The sequence below is a fragment of the Acartia tonsa genome, chromosome 4 (genome assembly GCF_053477335.1).
Source record: "Acartia tonsa isolate MP-2025a chromosome 4, ASM5347733v1, whole genome shotgun sequence".
In the NCBI taxonomy this organism is placed as follows: domain Eukaryota; kingdom Metazoa; phylum Arthropoda; class Copepoda; order Calanoida; family Acartiidae; genus Acartia; species Acartia tonsa.
In genome coordinates this window covers 21,512,994-21,537,889 of record NC_137263.1, presented here as the reverse complement: position 1 = coordinate 21,537,889, position 24,896 = coordinate 21,512,994, and the positions used below count along the sequence as shown (strand labels likewise).

The 24,896-nt window shown below is 35.5% G+C and overlaps 2 protein-coding genes across 3 annotated transcripts in view; one reads left to right on the top strand and one right to left on the bottom strand.

The window, feature by feature from the left end:
- Positions 1–9,692, top strand: part of LOC145315390 (uncharacterized) — a 36,184-nt gene extending 26,492 nt beyond the window's left edge. Inside the window, exons 22-32 of the mRNA XM_080155374.1 lie at positions 2,400–2,519; positions 2,765–2,858; positions 3,182–3,329; positions 3,854–3,972; positions 4,517–4,853; positions 5,239–5,311; positions 5,580–5,756; positions 5,984–6,969; positions 7,425–7,482; positions 7,895–7,969; positions 9,128–9,692. Coding sequence (XP_080011500.1) covers positions 2,400–2,519; positions 2,765–2,858; positions 3,182–3,329; positions 3,854–3,972; positions 4,517–4,853; positions 5,239–5,311; positions 5,580–5,756; positions 5,984–6,969; positions 7,425–7,482; positions 7,895–7,969; positions 9,128–9,161 — 2,221 coding nt within the window. The 3' untranslated portion in view covers positions 9,162–9,692. The remainder of the gene's footprint in view (positions 1–2,399; positions 2,520–2,764; positions 2,859–3,181; positions 3,330–3,853; positions 3,973–4,516; positions 4,854–5,238; positions 5,312–5,579; positions 5,757–5,983; positions 6,970–7,424; positions 7,483–7,894; positions 7,970–9,127) is intronic.
- A 385-nt stretch (positions 9,693–10,077) lies between these two features.
- Positions 10,078–24,667, bottom strand: Vha100-1 (V-type ATPase subunit a family protein Vha100-1). Of its 2 annotated transcripts, XM_080156899.1 has the most exons (10): positions 24,380–24,667; positions 23,684–23,743; positions 17,265–17,497; positions 16,587–16,750; positions 15,942–16,300; positions 15,659–15,732; positions 14,580–14,702; positions 11,947–13,153; positions 10,863–11,112; positions 10,078–10,561 (listed from the first exon to the last, which is right to left on the bottom strand). In XM_080156899.1, the coding sequence occupies exons 2-10, from the start codon at positions 23,715–23,717 to the stop codon at positions 10,453–10,455; spliced, it is 2,553 nt and encodes an 850-aa protein (XP_080013025.1). In that variant the 5' UTR covers positions 23,718–23,743; positions 24,380–24,667; the 3' UTR covers positions 10,078–10,452. The 2 variants fall into 2 exon arrangements, with proteins under 2 accessions (XP_080013025.1, XP_080013024.1); XM_080156898.1 differs by lacking the exon at positions 24,380–24,667 and having other exon boundaries at positions 23,684–23,969.
- Positions 24,668–24,896: the final 229 nt, after the last annotated feature.

Sequence of the window (24,896 nt, the reverse complement as noted above, 5' to 3'; positions counted from 1 at the left end):
TCAACGAGACATTTTACTTGAAAACTATTATTCACAAAAATTAAAAATTGTAAATCAGAGTATATTCTTAAAAACTTTTGCCCCACTAAAATCAGTTTGCCCCACTAAAATCAGTGAGGTAATTTTGCCTCACTAAAATTTTAGTGGGGCAAACTGATTTTAGTGGGGCAAAAGTTTTTTTAAGAATTCACCTCAGTTGTAAAAGATAAACTCGGGTAAAAACTAAAAAGCTGCCTAAAAGCAGTCTTACCGCAATTAATGTTTTATATATAAAGATGCTCCATAATGATGGAAATGTTGACAAGAAAAAACAATGGTGTAGCTCAAACAGCCTCTGAGTAAATCCTAGTTCCCTCGAAGCATTTAAGACGGACAAAGTGAATTATAAGAGTAGGTTCACTACAATACAACTAACAATACAACAGTATGACAGATAGGCAGAAAAGTTTAAGGCAAAATATATTTTTTTCTGCAGCTACCATAACCATGTCCATGTTGCAGTCTTTATGTGTATGTGTGAATGTATGTGTGTGTGTGTGTGAGCAGCTTCTCAATGTTTGGTTTATTTCAGGGATATGGTATAGCCTTCAAGTCAAATAATTTGAATCTCTCTCCTTAAACTCTATGAATAACGTATCCCCCCCCCCCCCACAAACAAATTATTAAAAACCATTTTGGTATCTGACGCCAAAAGATTTTTCAAATAATTTCTCTGGTTGGCTGTACCTTGCACCTGGGGTTTGTGCCCATATTTGCATCAAAATAAGATTGCGAATAATGAAAGAGTAGGCGGCGTCGATTTTTAACATTCCATAAAAGATGTATGTAATATAATCTATGTGGTAAAACTATATAATTCCAGCTATTATGACCAACAATTATTTTATTAAAAAATTTTTAAGTAATTATTTAAGGCTTTGTGTTTAAGGCTTTCATAACAGTAACACAATCCTTTCTTACTCCGCAGGGGTTTTAAACCTTGCGATATGCTAACTCTAAGGGTAGTAAAAACCCTTGTGGGGGTCAGGATCCTAAGGATAATAAACCTGTGGGGCTCATCTAACCCTTACTTTATCTGACCTAAAAAAACAGCACCATAATAGAGTTTTTTTTAAAACTTTGTTTTTGGTCAATGTTCAATATGAGGGGAACTGGCACTTTAAAAAAATAAATGTATAATTAACCTATTCAAATGTTCCTAGAATATAATCGGTGTTTTCTATTTACTGCATAAACACAGTAAGTGTGTATCTCTATCTTCAAGAACAATTTAAAGGCCCCCGCACACAGGAAAAAGGTATGACCAACATTTAGAGAAAACTACAAAGGTCATCACTAAGGGAGCAGAAAAAAAAACATAATAGTTGGAGGCCAGAATTTTGATCATGTTGCTGTCAACATAAAATCCGCTTTAAATTAATCTTTTTTCTGCTTGTAGACATTTTATTTTATTCATACAAATTAATGACTAAAATCATTGAATTTTTTTAAATGCCGCGATTTACCTTTAACTTTAAGACAGCTCCCAAAAGGCAATTTACTAAACGTTGCGTCATTTTTTCCCCCAAATAAATTTTTGAATTATTTGGCTTATTCCTGCCCCGCGCCATTTATTTTTAACCAAAATTGGTCTTAATTACCATTTCTTTCACCCATAAATAGATGGAATTACATTAGTTAACATTTTTCATACCTTTCTTCAAGTTTTCCTTGAGGCTTTTTATCATATTTAACATCTGTTTGTCCAGAAAACATACTTTTTAGTCAAGGTTTTTGTTAGTTAATTAAGATAGAAGATAATGATTGTTAAACAAGGCTGAAAGCATCCACAAAAACGAAGTAATAATGGCCGTTAGGGATGGAATTATTGAGTTGCTACTTTCTTATGTATCAAAAAAGTTTAACAGTTTTTAGCAAATGTATTTAAATTTCTGAAAAATGTATCACTCAAAATATTGTGATAAAGAACGTAAAAAATATCATAAACAAAATCTAACTATTTATTAAGACAAATAATTACAAAGCATTTCAGTTCCTTAAAAATGGATATCAGGGAAGGTTTTTACACGATAAACAAGATTTATAATAATCAGATCAGAATTGTCCGTTAAATAGTGACTAACTGACGTTAATATATATTGACATGCATATTGCATACCTGATTTATACAAAAGCTTCACCTTTTAAAATTGAATTGATTTCGGTGTTGCTATTTTTGTTAAAAATTTTGAATAATTTTCTTTAAGAAATTTTTAACATTAAAGTCAATCAACTTTTGTTCCTATCAGAAACTAATAATATAATTATTCTGAATTTTAGAGCTCTTAACACTTCTTAATACAACTAGCAGACAAATGCATATTATAAAGTTGCTTTGCTAATAAAAACAATAATCTTAGATGCAAGGATGGATATGGGGAGCATCCTGAAGATTCTACACAGTGCAAAGATTTGGATGAATGTTCTGTCAAAAATGGAGGCTGTCATCAGCTTTGTATTAATACTCCTGGAGGACACAGGTAAATTATAATTATCACTGGAGGCAATCAATATAAACACAGTGTAAATATTCCTGGGGGCCGCAGGTAACCATCATCTATACACAGTGTAAATATTCCTGGAGGCTACATGTAACCATCATATATACATAATGTAAATATTCCTGGAGGCTTCAGGTAACCATCATCTATACACAGTGTAAATATACTTGGAGGCCACAGGATACTATCATCTATGATTATGATTTCATTTATTTATGTTGTAGATGTGACTGTAGATCAGGCTTCACTCTGGGACCAGACGGGAAAAGATGCCAGGATATCAATGAGTGTAAATTTAATAATGGAGGTTGTCAACAGGTATGATAACTTTTTTTCATTCTAAATGGAAAAGTAAGGAGTTTTCATCCTTAAACTTTAGGATATTAAGAAAATATTGGAATAGTTATTTATAGCATGGTTTTATAGATAGTTTTAAAATTAAAACCAGTTTTGTTAGCCCCAAGGTATTAATGTTATGCTTTTTTATTTTAATAATCGTGGAAAATTGTTTGTAATACGATGCTATACATTTTTCAGTATGGCTGAGAACCGGTTGATCGGATACAAACCCATACTGGAAAAAAAATTTATACCTTTGTTATATATTTTTTTTTTATAAATGATTTATTTGTGTATTTAAGGTATGTGAGAACCAGCCAGGTAGCTTTGTGTGCGCGTGTAGACCAGGCTACCAGGCTGACCGCCTCAACTCAACTACCTGTACAGACCTGGATGAGTGTGCCACCAGAAATGGAGGTTGTCAACAATTGTGTGTCAATCTTCCTGGAGGTAAAGGAAACTTTCAAGATTTATAGTAAAGTGCAAGGTTTGCCCTCCAGGCAAAAGTTTTTTTTAAGAACCCACATAATTAAAATGATTGTTTGAAAGTTTGGACAATGACATTGAGAGTTTTTAATCAAGATTTTATAATTTTCTCCAAAGTGTTAAAGCCAACAAATGATGATACATGCTTACAAAATTTTTTTACGAGTTTAATTTACAGTGCATTGTACACTCCCCTCCTGGCAAAGGCAATGTAGTTAAATTCTACTCTTAGCAAGGGAGGGAGGGGGCATTGGACTGTTTATTACATTATTCCCTAAAGTTTAAAATAATGTATTTTTTATTTGTTCTCTTAAAATTTTTTGTGGCTTTTATTGAATTTGTATTGGTTGGTTAATTAAAGTTTCCAACCACTAATTGAATCCACAGAAGAGGTAATTTTGTGTATAATCATTTGGGATGCATATAAATTTATCGGCCATTGTCTAACCCCTTTAGATACCTTACTCTTACCTCTGATATCTGTTTAGGTTCCAGATGTGAGTGTCGGTCAGGTTACCAGATCCTTCCGGATGGAGTCACCTGCGGAGATCTTAACGAATGCTCCAAGAATAATGGAGGTTGCTCACATCAGTGTCAAAATACAGAGGTATGTTTAAAATTTAATATAAAAGCAAAAAGTTTAAGGGAAACATTGTGCTTTAAAAATAATACTAATATCCAGGTTTATTCCATTTTTGTGAAAGAAATTCACTAGAAGGTTAATTTCTATGTTTTTCAGCTCCTCCTGCTAAAATAGTGGTGACGCCCTGTAGAAACTATCTTAAATACATGACACAGAATACATTGACTCAAAAAAGGTGCAACTTACTATATACCGTGATGTGCTACTTGCTAAGACCTCAATCAATAGAGCTTTAATATATCTGGATGGTCCCAAGATTAGCTTCATTTTTAGGAAAAAATTATGCCCTTACGTACCAATATCTGTAAAATGTTTCAACCAACGAGGTGTCTTGAATGTACCTCTGGTATTCTCCAATTGGCTGACAGGTTATCTCTATTCCTCCATTAGGTCATTCAAAGGATATAATAGGTTTTTTTCTGTAATATTACACTTTCATAATATCAATTTGTATGGGTAATTCAATTGTATGAATAAGAAAATTAGAAACTAAGTGCAATTTTTACAGGGAAGCTTTGAATGTCTCTGTCCGCCAAACCATACCCTAAAAGAAGACCGTCAAACCTGCGTACCAAAGAAAAAGAAGGCAGCCACTTGTCCTGTGATGAAGCGGCCAGAGGGGGCATTCTTCAAGTGTACCCACAGGAGAACACGACAGGGCTACCACCTGGGGGCAAAGTGCTTGATGAAGTGCCGAAAAGGGTTCACAGTTGGCACCCCTATGCGCATAAAGTGCACGGAGAATGGGAAGTGGATAGGTAGCACGGGTGCTTGTGTGCCACAGACCTGCCCGACCCTCCTGCCTCCGAAGAATGGGCTTGTCCAACCAAAGTCGTGCACTGAAGGTAGGTTTTAAGTGCTGAATGAAATGTTTTATATTTTTGTCATTCATTATTATTAATACTCAATGATGGCTTATTGCTTTAATTCTTACTAGCGGTACTTGACCTTTCACATCTAATTTTAAATTTAAATAGAAAAAGTTATGAAAAAAGGAATTTGGAGGGGGATTAATCGACAAGATATCTATAAACCTTTTCTAGACCTAAATAAAGGAGAACCATATCGGTCCAGCGGTTAGCATTTTCTTAAGGTGCACACACATAGAAACAGACAAAAAGTCATCCAGTTACTTTATTATAATGATTCTTTATTATAGACAAATTAACTCAATCTAAGCAAAAACCATCACATTATAGATTTAATTATGAGGTAACTTTCTTTATTCAGATAAGAATGGAAGTCCATTGAAATCTATGTGCAGATTCTCATGTAATCCAGGATTCAAGCTTGAAGGAGCACAGTAAGTTTTTAAAAATCTTGAGTAATAACATTTATTTTTTATAGACAGCTTTCCATGGATATAAAAAGGAAAAATTATGAGATCAAAACCAGTTTTATTTACCCCGAGCAGCACAAAACACAAAAAAACATTCAATCCAACCACAAACATAGAACTGTTATAAAAATCTTTGAAGCTCTTCTGGAATTCTCAACTCATTAAGTTCATGCACTTAATCTATAAAAATATAAAAACTTTAGACATTAGAAAAACCAAATTTTTTGTTTAGACATGCTGTTTGTGGACCTAACTCCTGGCAGTACAACGGCGATAACCCCATCTGTAAGTCGGATCTCCCCCCGCCGTTTATCATGTGCCCGCCGGATCAGATCAAAGCCTTGCCTCCGGGATCCGCCTCTGTTTATGTGATGTTTCCCCAACCAAAGACGAATGTTGATTGGTTTAGGTAAAATATTCAAAAACTAAAAACTTTTTTATTCAAAATTTACTGCCTTTAAATAAATATATAAAATGAATGTATTTATTATTACTTGGATCTTACACCAGATTATCATGTACTCTAAAAAAAGTGAAACTTTTGGCAGACTAAAATAAAGATCCCATATACATCCATCCCTTTTACCCTTACCCCTGGATGAGCGTATATACTATATACTATATCCATTGTTTCAGATATGTAGAATCTTCGCCCTCCTGGGCTAAGCAACTGGAGGGAGAAATGAAGCTCGGCAAACACGAGCTCACATTCACCGCCAACAGTCCTTTCTCCAATCAGTCAGCCTCCTGTGTCATGAAGGTGCACATCAAGGACATGGACCCGCCCAAGGTTGTCTCTTGTCCCAGCTCTTTTGTTGTCTACCTGGAGGAGGGTCAGACTAAAGCTGCAGTCAGCTGGATAGAACCGGTTTTCAAGGATAACGTTGGCATTCAGCATGTTATGGCATCATTTTTGCCGGGGCAAGAATTTGAGGCTGGCCGTCACCACGTGCTGTATCAGGCGGCTGACGGAGACGGAAATCGTGCTAGGTGCGGGTTTACAATTACTGTAAATGCCCAGGAGATTTCGCCGCCGCATAGGAGAATACCGCCACGCTTCCACACCTCCCAGAATGGCCACCATGTGCCAGCAACGCCTACACAACGTCCAGTCAATCAACATCCTGTGTACAGGCCACCCGTTCCAACGACCCAGCGTCCGCCAGGTTTGACTCCACCTACGAATTCACTGCCGTCGCCATTAGGATCATTCAGAAATCAGATGCCAAGTGTGTGTAACCAGGTGCCAGATGTTGCCAACGGTAAAATGGCGTGTGTGGACAGGCGTAACAGCAAAAAATGTACCCCAGTCTGCAATCTAAACCACGTGTTCTATCAAAAATTCAGCTACAAGCCGCCGACATACCTGTGTTCAGCCCGCCGGGTCGACTGGCAGATCAACAGGTTTATACCTGACTGTTCACCGTCCCAGCGGGCCAGGAATGGTTGGTGTCCGGAGGGCATGGAGTTCCGGGACAATGAGTGTATAGGATGCCCGCCAGGCATGCACAGGACCTCCAGTCAACAGCTGTGTCAGTTGTGTCCCAAAGGATCGTATGCTGATGAATTTTCTTCCAAAGAATGTAAACAGTGCGGGCATGGACAGTATACCACGGGTCTGGGTAAGATATTTTTGGTCATGGAAAGAAAACGAAGTAGCAGGTTTCTTCGTATATTCACAACTTAACTTTTGATAGGTTATTTTATGTAAATGTTAATGATTGCCTCACAAGGTTAGCAAATTGGCCCCGCAGTTAGATCCACCCGCAGGGGCTTGAAATAAGAGAAAAGCTACAGTGAAAATACGACAAAACGTTCAACTTCGTTTTTTCCATGGTCCAATCTTTCAAATATAAATCTAGCTCAAGCCCCCAAAGCTTTATTTTGAGAAATTCATCTGTTTTTAGCTGACTTTGTTTAAGTAGTTTAAAAAAAACCTAATACAAAAATATGGCCGAATAGTCCCTACAATGTTTTTTATTGACACAATTTTCTAATTATGATTTTAGATTTTCTATTGATTTAAAAATTAAATGAAAATCTTTAGATAAATATAAAAAATATTTTTGACCTTTAGGTTCTAGACATGAGAGTGAATGTAAAAATGGGAGAGTAAGACATCAAGGAAACAGAAGGTATAATCTTTGAATCTGAACAATAATTAGGATCCTTTTTTTATAAATTACAAGTTACATTTAATTTTGAAATTGCCAAAAAGGATGACAACATCCAAGTAGACTAACACAAAAATCATGATTTGACTAACGGACAATGTGAGTTATAGAGATGTCCAGGTGTCATAAAAAAAGAAAGTGGTAAAAAGTGTGACACAATAAGAAATGGAAAATCACGAAATCTTAAAATACATATGTCTTTTGCAGACCGACGGACCAAGTAAGTTGTATAGCCTGCCTTTACTAAGGGGTATTCTAACCAAAACAATAGCCAAGAAAATTTTATTTACGTCATAGCGTTACAGACAGACAAAGAGCATTATAGGGTAGTTTTGCTACTAAAAAGATGTTTTAAATCTATTCTTTTTTCCAGTAAGCAGCCAACTTCATCAAATGTGAGCTCTGGCTTACATCTGTACAACAGCTGGATCAGAGAACAGCCATCCAGGTAAATATATAGGACAGATGGATCATGGAACAACCATCCAGGTAAATATATAGGACAGCTGGATCAGTGAACAGCCATCCAGGTAAATATATAGGACAGCTGGATCAGAGAACAGCCATACAGGTAAACGCATAGGACAGCTGGGTCAGAGAACAGCCATCCAGGTAAATATATAGGACAGCTGGATCAGAGAACAGCCATACAGCTAAATGCATAGGACAGCTGGGTCAGGGAACAGCCATCCAGTTAAATATATAGGATATGACAACCAGAGAACAACCATCCAAGTAAATATATAGGACAGCTGGATCAAATAACAGCCATCCAGGTAAATATATAAGACAGCTGGATCAGAGAATAGCCATCCAGGTAAATATATAGGACAGTTGGATCAAATAACAGCCATCCAGGTAAATATATAGGACAGTTGGATCAGAGAACAGCCATCCACGTAAATATACAAAACAGCTGGATCAAAGAATAGCCATCCAAGTAAATTTATAGGACAGCTGGATCAGAGAACAGCCATTCAAGTAAATATATAGGACAGCTGGATCAGAGAACAGACATCCAGGTAACAGTTAGATAATTGAACAGCCATCCAGGTAAATATATAGGACAGCTGGACCAGAAAACAACCCTCCAGGTAAATATATAGGACAGCTGGATCAGAGAACAGCCATCAAGGTAAATATACAGGACAGCTGGATCAGATAACATTATCCAGATAAATATATAGGACAGTTGGATCAAAGAACAGCCTTTTAGGTAAATATATAGGACAGCTGGATTAGATAACAGCCATCCAGGTAAATTAAAATCCAGGTTTATTCCAGTATGGCTTTCAGATCGAATTATATCTGCTGGATTAGATTCGGTTATTAGCAATACTAAAAAATCATCTTATTAAAACAGTTTTCCACAAATATTAAAATTAATAACAGTTTTGTTAGTCCGCGCCTACGGCCACTAGGGGCTAACAAAATGGGTATTGATCCTAAAATTCTTCATTTTAATATCAGCGGAAAGCTGTCTGTAATACGACGCGATAAATAACTATTATCTTTTATTCTTCAAAATCAGTCATAGTGTACATTCGAGATAAAAGCATGCGACAAAAAATTAATGCTTAAAAGGATAATTAATTTTTACTTTTAGGACTCACAGTTACCGGTCAAGAAGAAAGTATTAGAAATTTTATAATTTGAATTTTGTTAAGAATTTATAAGCTTATTAATGCAAAATGATTACATATTTTCTTTAATATTGAAAATAATAAACCTTTCTTCCCTCTTATAGCTTTATAGGAATGATTTTCTAACAATCTTCATTGTTTTTAGCTGCTGTGAACTTTCGTAAAATGTTTAAATTTGTACGTTGATGTTATAAAAAATGTGTTACAAAGGATAGTTCTATGCAGGGGTTTAATCGAGTTTCCAGTATAGCTTCAAAATCGATTAATTTCCGCAGGATTAGTACCAGTTCTCAGACATACTGAATAATTATGTATAGTATTGTATTACAGACAATTATCAACGAATATTGAAGTAAAAATCATTGAACTAACAACAGTTTTGTTTGCCCGGGCCTTATGCTTTTTATTGAACTATCCCTTTAAAGAAGAACTCTGTTAGTATTGTACGTATATTTGTAATAATTATGATCTTAAAATAATGCGTTAACCTCAACTATCATGTGCGCTAATAAATATGTTAATACCTCTTTTTTATATTTAAGCTTGTTTTTAATTATCCTTGTGATAAAGTAAAAAGATCTCTGTGTGTCTGTCTGTACCGTAGGATCTCGCTAACCGCTGAACCGATAAGAATTTCATAATGAAGTTTTTCATTGGCTTTACAACTTTGGAGCTTTTATGAAATTTTGATTTATTAGGTTGAGTGTCCAACGTTTTAACTTCTATTTATAATCTCCAAAAGAGGCAATTTTAAATCAATTTATCGGCAATTGTCTTATCCCTTTTGATCCTTGATGAAACAAGAAAGCCAAACTAATAATTTTGCTTCAAGACAAAGTGCAACATGTAACGTTTTTCAGAAGATAGGTTTCAAGATTCAACTAAGTAAAATACCAATAAGGAAAACAAAATATTTGATGCTGAAATTTTATTTGGAATGCAAGGGTTGTGAAAACAACAATACATAAGTTTATATTAACATTTACAATTCTAAAGTAGCTGCGCTACTAAAATTACCGGTTCTAAGAAAGAAAAACACAGATTCATAAGGATTATGCAAGAAAATTTTAATTTACAACCTAAAAATTTCTTTGGCGAAATTCTAAATTGAATTCTTCAAAACGAAGACTATAGTTTAAATATAAATTTCTAAATAATAAACATTTATATATCATGACTTATAAAAATTAAAACAACTAAAACATGTTTAAAACAACACAAAAAAGGGCTTAAGCATATATTATACATATATACGAATAAAATAATACTTGACTGTTGATAATAATATCTATTCGACTGAGTTCTCAGCTTGTTCCAGAATTTTCTCGAATGAGAAAGGTGTGAAGAGATACCCCTGGCCTCCGTAAAATTTGGACTGAAACTCCACCCAATGTAATCTAAAATAAAAATTATAAATATTCACTCGTTTCGCAGTCGTTATGTTATAGGCAGACTTAATAAATTTTTTTTAGCTGAAATAAGATATTTTGAAAATCAATGCGGTCAATTAAAAGTTGATATCAAAAGAAAACTGCAAGAACCTTCTACTTATTTTAGCTTTTTGGCTACACCTTCATTAGTTTTGGGGACACCTAATAGGAAATATAATATTCCTTATGCTTTAGTTTGAAGAGGGGCGAAGGGGGTATTGATTAATCATCCAATGATCCATCCCTGAGAATTATGAAGATTTACTACCTGAGAGTGTGTAAAAATGCAGAGAGTCCCTCCATAAGACAGAGGATGGCGACAGTGAGTCCAGCCCAGGCGGCGAACATGGCCCACAGGACAATACCTCCGTACCAGTGGGTCACCTTCAACCCGATCTGCAGGACCATGGACCAGAGCACCTCTGAGAGCTGGGCGTGGGCCAGAGACAGGGCCCACAGACGCAGATAGGAGGCTGTGTGGGATACTGTACCCAGGGCAAATTCAATGGTATGGATACCTAAATCAAATAAATATTTGTACGAATGAAGATATTTCACTACATAAAATAGTCACATATTTTTCCTTCTTATAGAAAGCAGTAGGTAAAATAAAGATCTTTTTGAAGAAAAAATATCACAGTAAATTGGAGTCTTTTTTCGTTGTGTTTGTTATTGTTGATTTTAGATTCTTAAGTCAACAAAATATAAGGGGGGGGGGGGGGGGTTATAATGCAACCATCTCGTAATCAGTGAGCAAATGGCATTTAGAATTCGAATTTCGACCTGAAATTTTGCATGAGTAATCCTTGGTAGGTCTATTTTCCCTAAATTGAACAAAAAGTTGGAAAAGTAGTGGCTAACGGCTGGCGGCTCAGCAGTTTTGCAATTTTTCGGCTACCTATTGTTCAAATTAGTCACGAAACCAATCTCCACATAATACTCCAAAACGCTATCAAACGGTTCTAGACGGTAGCTGTTGGTACTAGAAGTTTTAAAATGGTTTTTGCTATCATTTGACTTGAATTAAACCAAAAATATGTTTTAAACAGTTGATTCCTACGTAATTGATGATGGATTTACCATTAAAATAGGCAAAACACGGCTAAACGGCTGAGCCGCCAGCCGTTACTTTTCCAACTTTATGTTCGATTTAGGGAAAATAGACCTACCAAGGATTACTCATGCAAAAGTTCATATCGAAATTCGAATTCTAAGTGCCATTTGCTCACTGATTACGAGATGGTTGCATTAAAAACCCCCCCCCCTTAACTAAACCTATCAAATATTTTTGAACAAATTGAAATAGACTAAGCTTATGTTTAATTGGAAATTTTTCAAAAAAGGTGCATTACCTTGAAGCATCATGACCTCTGGGAAGTCAAAGAACTCATTTGGTTTAGAAGCTGCGGCCTTCTTCAGCATAAACGGCTTGGCCAAGAGCATCCAGGGGATACAGACCAGGGCCAACACCATCAACATCCTCTGAATATGCTTCTGTCCCCAGTACATGTAGGCATCACAACCAGGGTTGGGCTCCTCGTTAGTCTTGAACAGAACCATGTTGATGAATGAGATGAGAACGGATGGAGCGCACTGCTCCGATGTCTTGAAGTCTCCAGGCTCAACACCTCCAGCTGAGTAGGATGTCCACTTGTGGAACATCATCAGAGACATGTAGCCGAACATGCAGCTGAGAAACAGGGTTTGGGGTACAAACTCGCAGAGGATGTTGACGGTCTTGCCAAAATATTTTGAGTTGAGGAAAGAAACAAAGATACCGAACAACATGTGGATAACACCAAGAATAATGGCAATCTTCATCTTGAAGGAGTTAAGGAACACGATCTTGTTGGAGGACACCTGCCATATTGGATCAATGCCAAAGGGATAAGGAGTGCCATAATAACCTTTCAATGTTCCATTGGGAATATTTGATGATGGGTCCAGCATGAAGGATTTGTGGTTGACAATCTCGTTGTCAGAGAGTGTCACCTGCCACGAGGATCCAAATATGTTGACAGACTTGGAGAATATATCATTGTAGATGAGTCCTGTGTAGATTGAGAACATTCCCATCAGAGCAACCAGATAGCGGCCATTGAAGAAATAATTCCAGATTTCATTGTCAATTTTACGCGCAATTAGCTGTTTTTCCTTGACAATACACCAGAAGGCGGCAAGAAAACAGATGGTTCCGTGTCCAATATCGCCAAACATAATAGCGAAAAGAAAAGGGAAGGTAATGATGGTAAATGCAGCCGGGTTCATCTCTCTGTAAGTGGCCACGCCGTAGGCATTAATCAGCTCCTGAAAGGCGATGGTAAACTTGTTGGTGCGGAAGAACGTTGGCGGCGACTCTGTCGTCTGCATCTCGTTCAAGATCGGCGCAATTGTGCTGCCCGAGCTCTCTGTGCCGCGCCTCAGCGCCAGCTGGATGGTCTCCATGTCCAGCCGCGGGATCCAGCACTCGGCAATCAAGCATTTCTGTGAAGTGTCCAGGTTGAAAAAGTTGAGGGTGTGATAGATGGCCTTGATCTTACGGACTTTCACAAACCAAATCTAAATTGTTTAAAATGTTAAGTTTCAATTGTACCCAATATCTATATTTTATCTAAAATATCGAAGAATGGACAACAAGTTTAACACGTAATTCACCCTGTAACCCCATCTTTTATAATATAACTACCTATCAATTCTACCTACCCATTTCCAGTTTTAAAAAGTTTGTTAGCAAGATATGAGTATTAAAACCTTATATTCTTTATTAATCATGAATTATTTTTCTTTGCAAACAACAACAAAAAACTTTTACAGGTGTTTATAATAAAGATAATATTTCATTAAGATCTCATCTGTATGATAAGCAGATTAAGTTGAAATGAATTAAAAGATAAATGAAATTAATATTTTTATATATTCGTCTTTGTTCCAAAAGATAAGTAAAAAAGCAATACTAAAGGTAGACGTTTCTAAGAACATATTTTTTCAAAAACATAAAAATGGGTAATAATGTTGTTATAAAATCATTATCTAAATATTATTCAAACACCAAGTGGTAAGTTTTCTTAATTTTGAATAGTTTAAAATGCCAAAGTGAAATCCTTCTTTATGATATTTAACTCAGGGAACTAAAAGGATAAGACAATGGCCGATTTTATGTACATTATGGTGGGTCGATTTGCAGGCTTTTTTGGAATTTCACATTACTACACATTGGCAAGGGTTACTGGGCCAATATAAAACCCTGTGAAACTTGAAGGGGGTTTTGTAATCTAAAAACAACGGGCGCGCGGGGGGTATAAAATGTGCTCGCCCCCTTATAAAACCAAAAATTGAAATTCCTTCAAACACAGGCATGTTGCATATCAGAATGACCGCATTGAAATGCTGATTACGAATCTAAAAACCGTTTTGAAAAATATTGATTCAGTCTAAAAAGATCTTCAAATTACCTACAGAAATAAACGGTTTTGACTAAATCAGCTGTTATAGGTACTTAATGAGGTCTTATTCGAACTAGGAGCAATATTTATAAAATAGTTTTCAGATTCGTAATCAGCATTTCAATGCGGTTAATAAATTCGATATGCAACATGGTGTTTGAAGGAATTTAAATTTTTGGTTTTTTAAGGGGGTGAGCACATTTTATACCTCCCGCGCGTCCGTTGATTTTAGATTACAAAACCCCTTTTAAGTTTCACAATGATTTATATTGGCCAAGTAACCCTTGCCAATGTGTAGTAATATGAAATTCTAAAATCGACCCACCCTAATGTACATCCTCAGTGATGATACACAAAATCACCTCATCTGAAGATTAAAATTAGTTGCTGAACGAAACAATCAAAATTGACTGAAGTCCCAAAAGTTGTTAAGTCAACGAATGAGAAAACGTTTATTTAAAACCTTGTGGACTAGTGTAATAAACAGCCCATTGTCCCCTCTCTCTCTGGTTTAATATGCTAAAGTGAAAATTAATATTAACCTTGATATTTTTAGCAGCAGCTGCGAGAACCCTGTGTCTGTGATCATTTGTCTGTCCAAGGACAGTGTTCAAATCTTCTAATCTCTGCATCACACCAACAGCCATCTCACGTCTATCAGTTGCCTGAAATAAAAGAAATAATTTAGAACATATTAAACATTCTAGTATATAAAGAATTTAGGTTTTTAGTTTATAATGTCTGTTAAGTACAGGCTAACCGATTGAGATACCCATATTAGGAAAGCTTCAAGTAGCTCCAGAATGGTTTTATGCTTTTTTTTCCCTTTCTCCTCACACTTCTAATAATAACCCATAATATTAGCGTATGTGACATAAAATTACAAATCCATGTAGTTACGTAGTATGAAAGAGATTTTATCAAATATGTAATGTTCTGAAAACTGTCAAAATTATAGGTATGTATTCTTCATATCAAATCAATAATAACACATTTGGGAAAATTATTTGACAGTAATAGATTGATGTTTTAGATTATTTTTCATACATTTTGTTTAAAACATAAAAAAACAAGTGCACTTCATTCAGAGTATTTTATTATAACTTTAGCTCTAGAGATAATGGCAACGTGCTGGTTTGGTTAGAGATTGACTAACCGCCGCGCTTAATACAAGACACGTTAAAATGTTTCAGATTTGTCTGACATTAATAGTATTAAAAAGGCGCAATTACCCAGGAATAAGGTATAACCAACAAGCAAAATAAATCTAAAATAATATTTGGGGGGCAAATGGAGAGGTCGTCAATTTTACGATGTGTTGCCCCCCAACGACAGCTGAAAAACACGTATAGGTTTCGTGATTTTCTTCCGAATTCATTTCGTTATTGGTATGAGCTGGCAATTACCAAGCACAGTTCATACTTCCAGACTAAGTTCATCCAATCAAAATCAAGTTTTACAAGGTGATACTACCCTAAGCACTGGGAAGCAAAAGTAGCCAGCAAACCATGAAGCTTGCCATTGTAATGTATTGACATGCTAGATTAAAAGGTTGCAAAAATAGATAAGAGTACCTATTACTATTTTCCGCAAGGTTTTGTGTAGGTAGTGTGAAAGTTACCTGATCTGGGCAAGGATACATAGTTGCACGGAATCCCTCGCAGATTTTCTTGACACGGCTCTTCAGCTGTTCACCTAATATATTTAACATATCAAATTTGGCACACTTTTCATTTCTTAACATCGATGGCATTGTCTATATATGTAATTTTTTTTGTATTTAATTAAAGAAAGAAAATATTTGTCAGGGCTTTATTTTTTCTCAATTAAACGAAGTCTTTTTAAAACTTCAAACAATCTCAATATTTTTACGCGTAACTAAGTACCTAATAGTTTTTATTTACCTTGAAAGAAAATGACAAATACAGACTTGATGACCTCGTCTCCAGCATGCGGGTCCTCCAGAGGATCCTCAATCTCTGCAACACGGAGGAACACATTGCCACGACAGGCACGCCACAACATCTTCTCAAATGCAGGCAGACGCTCTCGGAGAATAACACCAGCAACAAATCCAAGATGGAGTCCGCCACCTCCGGCTCCGCCCTCGTCTTGAATTAGTTGTTGGTGCTGGCCCACGCCGCCGCCCTGCTCAAGGGTTTCTTGTTCGTCAAAGAACTGCTGGGTTTTACGCAGGATATGCTTCAACTCAGTCAGTTCAAGGAAATTTTTCTTCAATGCCTCAGCGTTTTGGTTCACCTCCCTGCAATTGAATATTATTTTAAGAATATTTAAAAATGATGTACTTTGTTAGAAGGGTATAATGATAATTTTAAATTCTGTTTTATAATTACAAAAAAAGGATTAATGAATAACCTAACCATTGTAGATCAAGGAGTAAGAATCTCTTTGCATTAATATTAGATACATATTTTTGGTTATTATTTGAACAAATTTAGCATATTTAAAGAAAGAACATTGACCCCCCCCCCCCCTTTTCTATACATATTCCTCATTGATAATTCCTAATTGAAAAAGATAAAACTTACTTAAGTTCATTCTCCAATTTTTCAAAGGTTGCCTCCAGATCAATCATCTCTCTTGGTTGTGGAGCCTCTGGGGGCTCACCTGACTCCATCATCGGGATTCCGTCCTTCTTGATCTCTTTCTCAAGAAATCTCAACTTTCTCTCCATCTCATCACAACGCCGTACCTATAAAGATATGAATTTAACAATTTTCGTTTAAATGCAATATGAGGTGAAAAGTATAAAATAAAATAAAAAGTGAGGAGAATATTTCTATTTAGGGTTGGCAATCCGTCCAATTTTGTAACGGGATTCATATTCTTACAAAATCCGCCCAAAAATGAAACGGATTAGTCCGTGGATTCCGGATTCTTATTTTTTTGACGGATTCTAGCAATATTTAAAAGGTATTTTTAAAAATAAATTAGGGGATTAAATTTTACCGGGTACTGGGAAGAATCTAAAGCTGCGTTTTTTCATATTTTCACAGTAGCTTTTTTCCTGTTTCTAGACCCTACAGGGGCCAAAATGACTTTGTTAAAAATTAAAATATATATTCGGACCAAAAAACTCAAGACGCAATTTTAGACTAACAATTAACAAACCGAATACGCTATTAAAACAACGGATTTCGGATTCTTAAACTGTCCAAAAATTGGACGGATTCCGGATTCGGATTGCCAACCCTAAATTAAATTACCTCATTTACAAACTTCCTCTGGAAAGCATTGGTCTCCGGATTAAGATCTCTAAACTGGACCAATCCCAATTCTCCCAGCTCTGAGACGCAGCTGTAGGCGGCCTCGGACTGCAGGAAAAGCTGACACAGAGCCATCTCCTCGCTGCGGAACAAGGACCCGCCCTGGGTGTTGGTAGCGTAGCCTCCGCCCTGGCCCTGCATTGCAGTGTACTGTTCTCCACCTCCATCTCCACCTACAAGAATCGCAAATAATATACATATGTTGTTGTTCAGATTATATGAACAGGGAAAAGATCAATCGCAACCAATAACAATCCCAGATTTCAATGTTTCCTGGAATTCTTAAGTTCCAACATAATATATTACGTAATAACACAGTGGCCCTGCAGCGTAGTGTAGTGTATCTTTTGTAAACAACTTTAGTCGACGCGATATTTAGGCCAAATCCCGACAAAATTAATCCTTTTAGTAGGTGTTAAAAACATCATATCTTTGTTCTTATTTAAGATAAATGAATAATTTTTTTTGCATAAATAGTTTAATTATGACCTCATTTATCGTTTTTTATTAAAAAAAATTAATATTTAATTTTTCTTAAGGGCAATTTAAGTCATTAAATATAAGGTATTTTTGAGCGTTTATTATAAGCTTAAAAATAGAGATATCGTTACACGCAGAAAAACGCGGCAAGAATATGCGCTTATTCGCGACTGTGCAAAATTTTATTACATTTGAACCGTGGGAAGTTCACCCCCTCTCACCCCGTGTGAGTCATACTTTAATTTAGCCGCAATTTTATGGTTATTTTTCGCGATTTGCGCTATTTCTCAGTGTAGTGTTATATAAACGGGAGATTATTATTGTATTCTTGACATTATATGTCGTACTACAATTGAATTTTTATTGAATAAAAAAATTGTTTATTAAAGCAAAGATTTTCTATAAAGGAGGATGTGCATAATTTCCATTTGGGCAGGGGGGGGGGGGGGGGTTTACTCGAGAACCCTTAGAGCTAGAGGGAGCTAATTTTGGATTTAAGCTTCTATAGGGCCAAAGTTACTTTTAAAATTATCTTCGACCCCCCAACCCCCCCCCCCCCCAAAAAAAAAAATTATCGCTGACCACCCACCCACCCCCAAACCCCTAATTTAGGGGGGGGGCAGGTGGATTATATTATAGGGTGTTTCTCAGAAACGACTTAAGATAAATCGAGCAAACCTTAGGATAAAACTTTTGTAGACCTATATTTGATTTTAGAATTATTGCTGACCACCCTCCCACCCCCAAACCCCTAATTTAGGGGGGGGGGGGCGGGTGGATCATACTGTTGGGTGTTTCTCAGAAACGACTTCGAGATAAATGGAGAAAACCTTAGGATAAAACTTTTGTAGGCCTATATTTGATTTTAAAATTATCGTTCACCACCCACCCACCCCCAAACCCCTAATTTAGGGGGGGGGGGGCGGTTGGATTATACTATAGGGTGCTCCTATTAAATACTTGCGATAAATGGAGCATAAACCTTGGGATAACACTTTAGTAGTCCTATATTTGATTTTAGTACTATCGTTGACCAATGACCACTAAGAATAACTGAACTAAGTTACAATCACATATTTTATTTTGGGTCTTTCCTTCTAGGGGCTTGTGGAGCAAAAGTCCCCAACACTAAAAATAGGAGTTCTCAGCTTATTTTAGCTGGTGCCTTCGTCACCTCAGGGCTAAAAAAACAAATTTTAATCTCATAATTGTACATTCTATATCCGCGGAAAGAGTGTTATATTATGATGCGAGAAATAACTATACTTTGATATCTTTAGTATAAGCTTAGAACTCCTATTTTCAGTTTTATGGGGTCTTTTTGTCCAAAAGGCCAATGATGAAGGAAAGTCCCAAAATAAAATGTGTAATGCTTACTTAGTTCAGTAATTTTGATAAAGTTTCTTTTAAAAAATCAGGTTGATATCTTGAAAAAGAAGCTCAGAACTCATATTTTTAGTGTTTTAAGGGGTCTTTTGCTCCACTAGCCCCTAGAAGGAAAATACCAAAATTCAATTTTCTAAGTTTTACCAATACATTTACCAATTCAATACATTCATAAGAGACTTTACAAAAAGAATTAGGTTGATAACTAAAAAACAAGCATACACGTACCACCCAAAATTTGGTAATGAATTTAATTTCCTTTAAGTGTAAAAACTTCCCTTCCTTAGGGTCAGTCCATCCGTCCAGAATGGATAGCTTTTTTTTGTTAATTTAGGCATGTTAGAATTGTCCTATCAATTTCAAACTTTGCATGGTGATGCCCTTAGTAGTGAGGTACAATTTAGAAAGCGTAGAAACTCTATAAGCATTACTGGTATGTCCGTACATCCATTTTGAACATGCTGATTTCTACATTTTACTAACAAATTTTTATGTGATATAATTCATCTGATTGACCTAATTTATGGTATACTGATTCCTAGGAAAACGCAAAGCAACTCTATAATCAAGTCCTAAAAATGTAAGTATGTCCAAAAACATTATTCTGTATCAAGCAGTCTTTCAACAAATTTGCTTACAATTTTGATTATCCTCTTATACATTTATATTCTGATTGTTCAGTTCTGACACTATACACGGGTTAATGTCCATTTGTCCTACCATTTCTGTGCTTTGCTTTTATGAATGTTGTCATCCTTGTAGAATACAAATCTAAAATCAAGGAAAAATCCAGATTTTAAAATTTTTGGGTTCTATCCCTAGTGTTTTTTTTTTTTTTAAACACAAAAGTTTGAATAGTATTAACCACCAACCCTTTCCCCTTCAGATTAAGGTGTTTTGAGGTTGGGTGGAGGGTCAAAGATATTTCAAAAGCCACTTTAGGCCTACAAAAGTTTATTACTAAAGTTTGATCCATGTATCAGATGTGGTATATGAGTAGTACACACTAGTATAAAATAGTATTAGGCCTACTAATGTTAAATCCAAGGTTTGCTCCATGGATCTCAAGTGGTTTCTAAGTTATACACACTAGTGTTAAACACCAGCCTCCCACCTTTTTCTTTTGCCATAAGAGGGTTTGGGGGTGGGGGTGAGTGGGGGGTGAGCAATATTTATTTAACTATTAAACCAGCCTCACAGCTCCCCTAAGTTAAAAGGACTCTCCACAGAAAAATCAACTTTGGATTTTTGAAAATCTAACCTGAAATTATTATTCTCTGTTCAATTTTAAGCATTTTTTGTTTTTGTGGCATCGCGATCGAAGCCCTTTGAAATTTTTTACCTCCTTTAAGTGAATCCTCCCGCCATTCAATTTGTGCTGCTTTAGTGATTTTTAGCTTCTATGTTGCCGCATTCATCGCCCTTCTCCGCCACTACTCCGCTATTCATTGCTGTACGTATCGTTTCAATACATGCTCCCCTCTCCCTTGTTCAGAAATTAAATGGAGGCTGGGGGTGTTGTGTATAGCGACGTACGCAATGTATAGCGGAGTAGCGGCGGAGAAGGGCGATGAATGCGGCAACTGCGGCAAAAGATGGTTATATTTGGCGGAGGCGAACACAAAATGGAGGCGGCAGGATTGTCCAGTCAAGGAAGAGGATAAATCGTAGAGCGGCCGGTTGCAATGGAGCAAATGTTCTTTAGCGGCAAACATATATTGAGTGGAGGAAAGTGTAGTATATATTGTTATAGTGGCAGTACAAATAGGCGGCGGACAAAATTTTCAAAGGGCTTCGATCGCGATGCCACAAAAACAAAAAATGCCTAAAATTGAACAGAGAATAGGGTAAAGCGGGGCGAACTCGGTGTTTTTTTCGGTTTTTTGAACCTGCAAATCGTAAAAATTATTTTTTTTTAATGGGACCAAGACCAGTAGAAAGATCTCGGAAAAGTCGATCAGGTCCTAAAAGGACGTAAACCTAGGACTTTGGGAAGTTTGTCAAAATTGATCTCTAAAACGGCACCGACTTCGCCCCGCCTTGAGGCGAAGTCGGTAGGGCATTTTCAAGCTTCGAAAAATCGATGACGTATTGATTTTATTACAGCATGCCCAAAAGGTAAAAGTTGCTAAATGTAATAAAGAGTATGCACAAAAAATTTTATTAAGATAGGTCAATTTTTTCTACCAAAAAAAATAATTTTTCCGAAGTACGCGAAATTTGACTTTTTTTTTCGAAATTTTTTTTGATAAAAAACATAAAAATACTACTAGAAAAAATAACTTTTTATGACTTTAAAGGCCTGATCCTTAAAATTCAGGCAATTTTGAATAGATTTGGCCAAAAAAAATTAGTTCTATTAGCAAAATTTCCTAAAAAAATCAAGTTGAAAAAAAGAGAAAAGTTTGGCAAAATCTGTGGTCGATTTTCCAGCTTCAAAAAACCTATGACATATTGATTTAATTACAGCATGCCCTAAAGGTTAAAGTTGCTAAATGTAATAAAGAGCATTCACAAAAAAAATTATGAAGATCGGACAATTTTTTCTACAAAAAAAATAAATTTTTTCTAAGTACGAGAAATTTGACTTTTTTTCTCGAAAATTTCACTTTTTTATATAAAATTGAAAAAGTTAGTATTAAAAGTGAAAAAACCGAATTCGCCCCGCTTCACTTTTAGTCGATTTAAGAAAAAACTATACAAGCTTTTTTAAAGTTTTAAACGGAAATGGATAGCCTAATAGATTCTTAATAAGTCCCCTTAAGACGTCTAAGCTCTAGCTCTTACCAGTTTTTGTCCAACTTACCGTTTTTCCGACCGAAGCAAAAAAATCGAAAAAAAAAAATTTTGTCGTCCGACTTTAAGACCCAATAAGTACCCTAAAAATTCATCTCACAAAAATTTCATTTTATACTTTTTTGTAGGCAATTTAATAAGGAACAAATTTGATTTTTTGTTTTTTTCTGTCAGTCGATTAGAACATGGAGAAAAATGTCATTTAATGAAGGTGGTCAAAAAAATACCGACTTCACCTCAAAACCGAGATCGCCCCGCTTTACCCTAATAGTTTCAGGTTAGATTTTCAAAAATCCAAAGTTGATTTTTCTGTGGAGAGTCCTTTTAAGGGGGATTGGGGGTGGGTAAGTAGTCAACGATAATTCTGAAAATAACTATAAGCCTACAAAAGTGATATCCTAAGGTTTGCTCCATTTATCTCAAGTGGTTACTGAGAAACACCCTATAGTAAAATCCACCTGCCCACCCCCCTAAATTAGGGGTTTGGGGGTGGGTGGGTGGTCAGCGATAATTCTAAAATCAAATATAGGCCTACAAAAGTTTTATCCTAAGGTTTGCTCTATTTATCTCAAGTAGTTTCTAAGAAAAACCCTATAGTATGATCCACCCGCCTCCCCCTAAATTAGGGGTTTGGGGGTGGGTGGGTGGTGAACAAAAGTTCTAAAATCAAATATACGCCTACAAAAGTTTTATCTTAAGGTTTGCTCCATTTATCTCAAGTCGTTTCTTAGATAGTATAATCCCCCTGCCCCCTCCCCTAAATTATGGGTTTGGGGGTGGGTGGTCAATGATAATTCTAAAATTAAATATAGGCCTACAAAAGTGTTACCCCAAGGTTTGCTCCATTTATCTCAAGTCGTTTCTGAGAAACACCCTATAGTATAGTATTTTGTAAAAGAATTTTTCATTTTTTTTATACCTGTCCAGAGAGTCGATCTGGAAGCCTGCAGGATCTGAACCTGGAGGCTTATCCAAAAAATCCAAAACTTGTAGATAATATATTATATAAAAAAAACTTTTATTATATTTAAAACTATCATCTAACTCAAAAGATAAAGCCGTTACACCATGTTTAAGCAAATTTGTCAGAACTTCTGTAATGTGATTTGAGTAAAATAGTACGATTTTTAGTCAAAATTTGGCATATTTTGCTAAATTAACAGTAGAATTTATAAAATAAATTATTTTTTTAAGACTTTCTAATTAAAATACATGTTATCCCGTCTCTAAAATGGTAAAAATTAAGTCATAACTCCTAAAAATAAAAAAGTTATGATGTTTTCAACTGAAGAGGTCACGATTTTTAAGCAAAAGATACGCTAGGGCCACTGTGATAAATAGCTTTGTTCCGTCCAAATCTTATTCCCCATTCTATCCTTATCATATCCTTTTTAGAGAGATTACGCGGCAAGTGCAAAGAAGATAAGCTTTAATAGGTTAGGTTACACCAACATAACCTGACCTAATCAGGCAACCTCTGCAATAAATCAAGGAAAATAATAGTGCGACAGAACAGCTTCCAATAAGGGAATTTAACATTCAATAATTAGATCAATAAAAAAAACGATTTCATATTCTTTTATGGGTCAAATTGTGATATTTTGGTTTAAAATAACGTTTAGGGACGTACTTTTACTGACGAAGCATGTTTATGACACAAAAAAAAGTTTTAGGTCAGAATTTGGGGCAAATTTTACCTTCATATTCCGTGCCGTACTCCTCCTCCTCCATTCGGCGATGCTGGAATCCGCTGGAACCTAGTAAAGACATATTTTCCGTCAAATCATCACCCTCTTCTCCGTATTTATTCCGTTTCTTGGTAAACGCGCGCATGAGTGATTGTGAATGCCGCGAGTAGTGACGAACACGTCAACAAAGTAAACTAGGTGCAGAGGACGACTTTCAAATTTTAGAATCAAAACATTAAAAATGTATATAAGAAGTACAATGATAATCATATAATTATAATATACTGTATATAAGAATATCAAATAATAACTCAATTAAATAATAAGAAAAGATAGTATACATCTTTACCAACATTTTTAAGGATTTCTAAATACAATTTTTTCTTCTGTTTAAGAAAATTAATTTACTTTTCAATGAAAAATCTGTACAATAAGTTTATTTTTATTTTTATAACATTGTTAAAAAACTATACCTCAACAAATCCTTAATAAATTGTGATTTTGTTATTCATACGGATAAAGCCTTAAAACGATTATTTTATGATAACATATGACTTTAAAACATAATGGTTACTGGTCATATGGCCATATAAATTCATTTCTATACTGTAAAAAATAGTAATTTTTGTACAGTATACAAGATTTTTTATGCAAAAGTTACAGTAGTTTTTATTTAAATTTAAAAAGAAAAATTAATGTAATTACCTTAAAAGTAAAAAAGTTGAAGAGTTGAGAGTTTCTGTGCTTGAATGGCACAAGGGTTATGCTCTTGATACTGTATAATTTAGCTCACATGATATAGTCAGAGTGAGAGGCAGCCAGAGAGAGAGAGTGAGTGTGTGTGTGTGTGTGAGAGAGAGAGAGAGAGAGAGAGAGAGAGAGAGAAATAAATTCTCCGAGGTCCCCCGCCCCCATCCCCCTTTTCATTCCTTTCACAGTTCTCTGAGAGTCTTTTCTTCACAATTTCTCCCCTCCACCCACTCTTCCTTTTTTTTTTATGTAAATTATGGTTGTACTGAAATAGAAGAAAGTCGAGATAGGCCTTTCCTTTTATTCTTCAATATAAAGTTAAAAATAAAATTTGATAAACTGGATAAACGACTGACCAATAAATGACAGGGAAAATTGCAACCTACAATCAGGACAATATTCATATATTATCCACCACGTTTATTCTATATCCATATTTGTAGAAATATTTAAAGCAATCAATATCACGTTT